This window comes from Syngnathoides biaculeatus, chromosome 3 (assembly GCF_019802595.1).
Source record: "Syngnathoides biaculeatus isolate LvHL_M chromosome 3, ASM1980259v1, whole genome shotgun sequence".
Lineage (NCBI taxonomy): Eukaryota > Metazoa > Chordata > Actinopteri > Syngnathiformes > Syngnathidae > Syngnathoides > Syngnathoides biaculeatus.
The window spans coordinates 5068878-5078289 of NC_084642.1; the positions used below are offsets into that span (position 1 = coordinate 5068878).

Sequence of the window (9412 nt, forward strand, 5' to 3'; positions counted from 1 at the left end):
GGTTAAGTTTTCCTTTAAATGTTTGATTTTTCTCCACCCTTGTCTCTCCTCGACCTGCTCACACTCTTTGCTAGGCTAACTCTAATGAAATAGTGCTGGCCTCCACCCATGATGTCCAGGAAGTGGACGTGTCTACGGTAGTAGCTGTTCAACCTTACACCTGGATTGGAGAGGACTTTGATAAGGAGTCACGCAGGTCTAGTTGATCGTGGTGTTCCCTTAAAAGGACTTGGTAAAGTCAGAATTGTAGAAAGTATGCCTTGTCTCTACAGTTCTGATGACATCGACTGCCGATCATCTCACACCAACATTGCCCAGGCCAGCTCTGGTCCTTTTGCACCCCCGCAGTTACCGGTCTCTGCATCCATGCCATGGCTAGGCAGTGGGCAGACCAGCATGGGAGCCAGCGTGGTACTGACTCATGCACGCATGCGCACAACCGTTCTTTTTCTTACCTCGTACACACTCACATTCCCAGCTAAGAACCTCATGCACATAATTTTGGACTCGAAGACACCGGAGCACACACAGAAAACCGCACAGAGTAACAGGAGAACAACAGAGTAACAGGACAGCTCCATACAGAGAAAGATATGCAGATTAAAAAGTCATTCACTGCCATCTTTCCCAGTTAACATGATGTTTGACTTGTAAAGCCGTCAATGGCATTGAATGTGTTTAAAACTTTGAACCCGGTTCTTATGTATGCTGCTAATGGCCACCGGGGGGAAACTAAACTCAGCCATTCAACAAGAGACAGCACTCGGATATCTGTGGTTTTCCATACAATAAATTCAAAAAAGTTGATTTGCAAATAGTTATGGGTGGGTCTTTAGTAAAAAAAAAAAAAAAGTATGTAAAATATTAGTAATTAATTGATATTGATTAATCACTTTGTAAATAGAAAGAAAATTTGTTCTAATTGGCAACGTGATTTATTTCAAATGGATTTTAGAGGACAACTAAACAGACAGGAAAATTATTTATCTAAAAAATGCATTTAATTACATTTTCATACAAAACAGTAAAAATACTAATGGAAAATATCCCTGGGTAACTTTGGCAGACCATTGGAACACTACATGTTACTTGTTCGGCAAAAGAGGCCGCGAATGGCTGCCACATGTATGCCTGTGTGTAGTGTTACTAGTGCAGTGCTGTAGTTTGCCAGTAAGGTTTAATTTCATCGTCGTAGTACAAAAGTGGCACTAGTAATGAAGAGAAAAAAAATACTATGAAGATAGAGTAGTTATAGTAGTTAGCTCTCTCGTTTCCCGAATCATCTTACGTGCAAAGACGAAAAGCGTACTAAGCTTGATATCAAGGATATGGACAAAATAGTGAAAGGCTGCATCTTGTATATGGCCAGTGCACAAATTCTGAGGAGTTTGTATTTTCAATTCTTATCAATGCGGAGCAAAACGTAGACGTGCCGTCTAAACAGCTGGCCTGCTGAGTCTATGGAAGCTGATACAGGGAGCGAGCGTGTTTGCGTGGCTGAGATGGACACAGAAACACTAGATAGCGGCCGCTCTCACAGCCGTGTGCCCAAGGTGCAGCTCTGCGTCACATTTAAATGCGGCCCGGGTTCTCCTCGTTCCAGCCGCGTTGATAAATGTGTGCCGTATGATGCGCTTTGGGGGATGGAAGAAAGGGTTTGCTTCAATGTACGTTGGCATCATGAATCTCGTGTCATTTATGTTTTCCAGATCATGAAGAGGAATCTGAATAATGTCAAGAGAATGACGTCCCACCCCATATATCAGTATTGTAAGTATATTTGTCAATGTGCTTTCATAATAATTTAGTAGGACATGCAATGGGCAAGGAAGCCTTATTTATTTATATTGTGCATTTTGTACACAAGGTAACAACACAATGTGCTTTACATATATGATGGGTACGATATACAAATACCGATTAGGTTTCAGTATGGCCCTTTTATTGTCATCATCCATCAACCAGAATGTATCTTGAGCTTCATGTTTATTTGGCCTCCTTTGCACTGTGACATTATAGAATTTATGAAAATTAATGGTGCCTAAGACTCCTAAGAAACCTCACACGGGCTTCTGGTCCACCCCATTGTGTTGATACACCAAGCAAAAGCAATCCTTTTTTTTTTGTTTGTTTGTTTGTTTGTTTTCAAGAGAGCGCAAAACCACTGAATATTTTCTGGGTTATGTTAAATGCAAGCTCATTCAAATAATTTCCTGCATGTTGTTAAGAGGATTTATGTTCCATTGAAACCATTGTTTACATTTTTGGGGGCTTTAGGGGGAATCAAAACACAGCTCATGACCAAAAGTATACCGTACAGCAGTTCATATTTGAAAAATGTAGGTGTGTGGTCAGTCACGCCCACAGATATAATTTTGCGGGTGCGACTAAGGATGGAATCTCAAGACCTTAAAATAATTTACTGAGTTGTTATACCCAAGTATGTAGTTGTTACCTAATACCATAATCATAATTTATTGACACTGCACAGACTGAGAGACATTTTTAAAGAGGTCAATAGACAATCAATTTCAAAACTAAATATAGTCTATTGCACAGGTGTCAAACTCAAGGCCCGCGAGCCAGATCTGGCCACATGATTTTATGTGGCCCCCAGAGGCAAATCATGTGTATAGACTTCCATAATTTTTTGTTCAAATCTCTACCAAAATCTCAAATTGTCATATCATAAATGATAACGAGCCATTACAAGCATTTTTGTGTTACCAAACAACAATAGTTGAAAAACCCTATTATCCTTAATTTATGATTACAAAAGTAGTCCATAAATTTGTGTGAATATGAAAGATTTTTATCGTTTCACAGCCATGACGGCCCTTTGAGGGAAACCGTAAGTATAATGTGGCCCGTGACAAAAATGAGTTTGACACCCCTGGAATATCGTCTAATGTTAGAACTTAGATCAAGTCAAAGTAAATCACAATCTCATACTTATTATAGTTAGATACTGAAACATTATCTGTGTTATATCCCCCCAAAAATGTCTGTATAACTGGATTTCCTTTGACATAGCTCATGTTGTTGATGACTTTTGACGTAAATGCTCTCGCAGTACGCGAAGAAACTTGGAACATGTGCTTATGGCATCACTTCCGAACATGCTCAGGACGGTTAACTTAATAAACACGTGAATTAATGTCAAGACTACACATAATCAGCGACGTCTTTCAATATCTATTTCTACTCGTGACAAATTTTACGTGTGTGATTTTTCATGCTCGATTGTGCAGATTTGCGAGTGCGTTGCAGCGACTGCCTTACAGACAGTCGAGCATGGTGGACGCTGTTTTTCTTCTGTCAAGGTGGAGGGAGTTTTGAACAGTGGAAGTAGCACGGAGTGTTAGCACAAGATTTTCAGGCTTCTCATTAGAAAGATAAGAAATGTCAGGAAAAATCTTCGAGAACATCTTCAATGGATTCGTTATTCACCAGAGGCCCTTGAAGTGGTGGCACGTCTGCGCTTGAAGCCGATTTAACTTGAATTGAAAGGAAATTGGTTCATGTGGAACAGCCACATCCCTCTTATAAAAGGGTGCGATACAGATTATGTATCTCTCATTAACAGGAAGTTTGCAAATGATATTTTGGTTTATTTTTTATGTTCATGACAAATATCTGGCGTTTGAAGCGGGGTGTGGACAATTTTTTTTTTTTAAATCCACTGTGCATATTCAATCAGCCCAAGAGTACTTTCTGTTTGTGTCAGACATGACGGGGGCCCAGGATGGCAGCGTGAGGATGTTCGAATGGAACAGACCTCAGCAGCTCATCTGCTTCAGACAAGCGGGCAACGCTCGAGTCACCCGGCTCTATTTCAACTCCCAGGGCAACAAGGTAGACACAACGCGCATGTCAGCCCTTTTGTTTTGTCTATCTGATGTGGTTGCTCCGATTGCTCTAGTGCGGAGTCGCTGACGGGGAGGGATTTCTCAGTCTGTGGCAAGTCAATCAGACCTCCTCCAACCCGAAACCCTACCTGGTGAGTTCACTTCCCATCCTCTCCATTGCTTTACCTGCCGGTGTCCTCTTCCCCTCCCAATATCAGTTTAATATAGTGTACAGTATTATATCAAACAATACCTCCTGGCTCCATCGTGGCCACTTAAAACCAACAAAAACTATACCGTAATTTCCAGCCTAAAAGCCACGACCTTTTTCACACCCTTTCAATCCTGCGGTTTATGCGGTGATGCGGCTAATTTGTGCATTTTTTTGGGGTAACGGCCGCAAGGGGGCACTCGAGCGGAAAAGGTAAGAGTGAGACCAGTGGAATATACGTGCCGAGGAAGTGACTTTTACTGGTCTGGCCCTCTTAGCGCTGTGCTAGTGTGTTACTGCCGTGATTTTTACCGGTATGTTTTTTTTTTTAAACCGGCCCTGTTAGCGTTAGCGTGCCGGCACAAGCGTTAAACTGTGTACCGTCTTTCTTTGTAAATTTCTCATGTTTCAATGTGGGCACTTGTGGCTTTTACATAGCTGCGGCGTATGTATGTACCAAATGGTATTTCCTTTCCAAATGTACTGGGTGAGACTTATAATCAGGTGCGCTCTATAGGCCGGGAATTACAGTACCATTTTTTTTTTTTTTAATCCGTTATTTACTGTCTTGAATCATACAATCCTGATGAAGTGGCTCATATTCGACTCATCACTCAAATTTTTGTTTGTTGTTTGCCACTAAATTGCATGTTTTACAAAATTATGGCCAGAGGAGAAATTTTGGAAATACCATCTGCTGACCATAGTGAAACAAAAAAAAAATCAGTTTAAGAAGCAGAAACTCCCTTTATTGACTGTAGAAAGACTATAACGTTAGCAGTAGTGCACTACCTCAGCTTAACTGACCTGATTTGAGCCTTGTGGCGCACTCGCTATGATGGGGCGAGCATCACGAGTAGCAGCAGTTCAGCACATAATCAACAATTCTTCAATAAAAGTCCACCTATTTCCTTCGAGCTGTTCATTTCATCCCCATCTGAAGTTGACTTTAAAATGAAAAGCAAAAGGATGACACACACACACACACCAAGTTTGTTAGCTCAACGCTAACTCGCTTTGCAAAATGATGTAGATGAGCTACGAGAACTTGCATCAATGCCCCTGTACTTATAAGCCATTAAGCAACTTATATCTAGACCAGAAGCTGTGGCGACACATGCAACCAGACCATACAACAATTCTTCCAGGCATATATTCTCTGATATGAAGTACACTAGTCAATTTAATATTAAAAACCAAATTACAAAAAATGTTGTTTTTGGGGGGCACTGCAGCAGATGAATTGCATTTCCATTCATTTCATTGGGGAAAGATGATTTGTGTCATATTTTGGGTGTTGTATAGTCTTTCCACTTCCTAAATTAAAATGTTCATTAAATTAGATTTTTTTTTTTTTTTTTTCACAAGCCACGACCAAGCTTGAAAAGTTGGTCCAATCGAACCAGGCCGGAGAGTCAAACAGGTCCCCAGTTTTTGCATGCACTTTTGATTCACGTCTCCGTCGTTTGATCTTGCAGAGTTGGCAGTGCCACACAAAGACTTGCGGAGATTTTGCTTTTATTACATCATCCAGCCTCATCGCGACAGCCGGACAGTCCAACGATAGCAGGTCAGGATTTATTGTTTGTTTGTTTTAAAAGCACAGCTCTCGCTCCCATTTTGGTACTCAGCGACACAATCGCGATCGTGTGTTTCTGCAGAAACGTGTGCCTGTGGGACACCCTAATTTCACCCAGCAATAGCATGGTTCACGGTGAGAAAGCCAATCAGCTTCAACACATGACTCCTGTCGGGCCTTAATGACGTCCGTATTTGGGCCTCTGCTTCCCTTTAGCCTTCCCGTGCCACGAGAACGGGGCCACCGTGCTGCAGTACGCTCCCAAACAGCAGCTGCTGATCACCGGAGGCAGAAAGGGCTTCGTGTGCGTGTTCGACATCCGCCAGCGGCAGCTGCTCCACACTTTCCAAGCGCACGACTCCGCCATCAAGGCGCTGGCCTTGGACGTCTTCGAGGACTTCTTTGTCACCGGCTCTGCTGAGGGCAACATGAAGGTGATGCCCCAATGCTCCTCTCTGAAAACACAGATACTCAATCAAGTTATGTTAGGTCTTAAAAGTATGACGGGAGGTTTCTGCCCATCCTCAATCCCACAAAATGCCCTTCCTTAATTTAAGGGCTCTGTGGGATTAACCTGAGAAAAATTGTGCCTCAAAATTAGAAAGTTGCTCCTCAATGAATCCGTTGTTAAGGAAAACTGCTCCTCAAGGTAAAAAATTATTTTGAGCCTTGAACAGACACACATGGGAACCAGTGCGGCCAAGAGAAATGATACAAAATAGAGGGAGTACATTGACTCAGAATAAAGGGAATGGAATAGGAAGTGCGAGTGGAAGAGGCAATCAGGCATATTGTTAGCACTCCCATCAATTTGGGGCACCAAGCGCATAAAAGTTATATTTTGTTTGATTCAACTCATAACAAATACATGGGAATTGTGATGTATGTGCTCATTCTGCATAACATTGCATTTTAATCTTGGGACAGCACAACCCCTAAAAAGGCTCTGGTACGGGTCAGAAGCAATTACGTAGCGTGCAGAAATGATCACAATACCAGGAAATACATCGATGAAAGGAGTTTTGTACTGGTGTGACTCCTTTTGTGACTGGCTTTAAAAGGCTCTGAAGTGAAACTGCTCAATAGGTTATATGTTATGATCATTTTTGTTTCTGGCATTGGGGGAAAGTTCTTCAGGCCGCCTCCCATTTTGCCTGCACTGGCACCACTTAAGAGTGCCGGTTTGCGTTTGCCTTTCAGTTCCACAATTTAAAGACACAAGATCTGGCACCAGAAGTGTCAAACACAAGGCACGGGGTCCAAATCTGGCCCGTGAAGGCAAATCAGGTGTCCCAACTTCCATGATTCTTGTGAAAATCTGTGCCAAAATTTCTAATTGCCATATGTCATAAATAACATAGCAATATTAAAACCACTTTTGTTTTAACAAACATAAACAATAATTGAGAAACCCATTTCCCTTGATTTCAGACTCTAAAAAATGGTAATTTTGTGTGTAAATATGATGAGGCGATAAACTATTTTTATGGTTTCACAGTCATTACGGCCCTCCGATGGAAACTGTAACTACAACGTGGCCCGTGACAAAAAATGAGTTTGTCACCCCTGATTTAGAAGCTCCAAATTTGGATTGCTGGTTAGACGACGGGTCACGATTTTTTCAGAAGTGTTGGGGAAAAAAAAAACAAATAAATCAATTCTCGGGGTCACCTCTCATTTCGCCTGCACCTCCTCCCAACCACAGCGGTGTTGGTTTACCCCCGCCTTTCACACGTGGTATTTTAAAAACTTGATACACTTCATCAGGGCTCGCACTAGAGGCCTCCGGTTAGTAGATCAGCTTCCACATCTGCTTGCAGCGCAATCCGCTCAACGTCCGGACTATGCTGCGGTCTTTCTGCAGGTTTGGAAGCTCGCTGGCCACGGGCTCATGCACTCATTCGGCAGCGAGCACGCCAAGCAGTCCATCTTCCGCAACATCGGCGCCGGCGTCATGCAGGTGGAAGCGCGTCCCGGCAACCGCATCTTCACTTGCGGGGCGGACGGCACCCTGAAGATGAGGGTCCTCCCCGACCGCTACAACATCCCCAGCGGCTTGGTCGACATCCTGTAATTTCTTTTTTTTTTTTTTTTTTTTCCCCCCCCCACTTGGGACTGAAAAGAAAAAAAAAAAAAAAAAGATGTATCACAAATGCCTATGTAACATTCGCGAGGCATTAATAGAACGAGATGGTCAGAAAATCGCCGTACTTTTTGGCATCTTTCGAAGCGTTCCCAAGTTTCCCCCCTCCGAGTGACGAGCCGAGCTGCAAATGTGTTTTTGTCCCCCCCAAAAGGCAAACGTTTCAAGCATAAGGTAACAAAACTTGATTTTTAAAGCTAGATTTATTGTCATTTTACTCGAGAATCTTTAGAGCGCGTCACTAGGGAAGCTATGCATGTCCTGTTCTCGTTCTGCGGTGCAATCACGGGTCTATCGGTAGTGCCCTGTAAAAGATATGCGGCAAAACTTTGAAAACAAAACAAAAAAAAAGTGTGTAACTGTCGTCAATTTGTGCCCCCAGCTGAACTTCTTTTATCATCTACTGTAACCGGGACTGTGGTATGTTATTAAGTGAGTGGTATCCAAAGTGTGAATCAATTGTTGGACTTTTCGTTTGTTTTTGTTTTTTTAATGCCCCCCAGCTTTATCTCAGCTGTTATGGAAGAGTTGATGCTGCATCGTGTGTGTGTGTGTGTGTGTGTGTGTATACGCGCCGGACCACCTGCCCTCAAATGCCTGTTTGCGCGGCAGCCTCACCGCCAGAACATTCCCGTCGGCAAGATTCGAACTCTTTTACTCTCGTGACTGTGAATTCAGTGTTTCCATCCGTCACGATCTACCACCCACCCCCACCCCCACCCCCGACAGCGGAAACGTCAAAGGTTCACTTCCCCGTTTTTTGCACAAGTTGATGTTTTGTTTGAAACGATTGCATTTTTATTATTTATTGACGTTTGTTTTGTGGACGATTCCCGGTGTTGAATTGTTTTTAACTTAATGCCTTTTCTTTTAGGGATGTGAGGAGTTTTAAATGTATCCGATTGGGAGACGTGCAACACGGTCTGTTGTATGTAAGTTGTGCGTTACCTTGTTTGTTTTTACTGTTCATTCGTGAAAAAAATAGATATTTGCACTCGAAACTACGGAGACACTAAAAGGGTTTATTTCAAATAAATACGTTATTGAAAAAGAAAACTGTTAAATACAAATGAATGTCTGGCTTTATTTGGCCATGTAGTCAAATGTTTGAAATAATTTTAATATATGATATAAATATCTCTCTCTATATAGATATATATATATATATATACCTGTATATAAATATGAAATATCCCAGCAGCTTGTACAAACATGAAAGTATTTCTTTATTTTTTGGTTTGTATCATACCGGCTGAATTAGTTGCAACATTTGTTAGGTTTACGTCAGGTATTTATTCAACAAAATTTTGTGTTTCTTTGCCCTCTTTCCGCCCATTATGTGTATCGTGTGTGTGTGTTCCGCCAGTTGCACTACTGGTGTCTGGTGTGCGTGTATACACGTGTAGTATGTGTAAGTGGGCGCGTGTGTGTGTGTGTGCATGCACGGCAACACAATCTAGTATCACGAGCAGGTGCTCGCAAAAAGGCGCTGACGCCAGGAAAGAAAGAACAGGTCATGGTGTAAGATTTACCTTTGTAAAGTGAATAAATTATTTTTATTTCATCCAGTGATTTGCCGCCATTTCCTTGCTTCCTGCTCGACCACAAATACGTACGTACCACTAAATACT

General features: G+C 42.1%; 1 protein-coding gene across 1 annotated transcript in view; it reads left to right on the plus strand.

Moving 5' to 3' along the window:
* dmxl2 (Dmx-like 2) overlaps window positions 1–9353 on the plus strand; it is a 42174-nt gene extending 32821 nt beyond the window's left edge. The window contains exons 46-55 of the mRNA XM_061813792.1: window positions 75–196; window positions 273–411; window positions 1710–1770; window positions 3728–3855; window positions 3923–4000; window positions 5538–5629; window positions 5721–5773; window positions 5855–6072; window positions 7503–7708; window positions 8656–9353. Of these exons, the coding sequence (XP_061669776.1) occupies window positions 75–196; window positions 273–411; window positions 1710–1770; window positions 3728–3855; window positions 3923–4000; window positions 5538–5629; window positions 5721–5773; window positions 5855–6072; window positions 7503–7708; window positions 8656–8797 (1239 nt within the window). The 3' untranslated portion in view covers window positions 8798–9353. The remainder of the gene's footprint in view (window positions 1–74; window positions 197–272; window positions 412–1709; window positions 1771–3727; window positions 3856–3922; window positions 4001–5537; window positions 5630–5720; window positions 5774–5854; window positions 6073–7502; window positions 7709–8655) is intronic.
* Window positions 9354–9412: the final 59 nt, after the last annotated feature.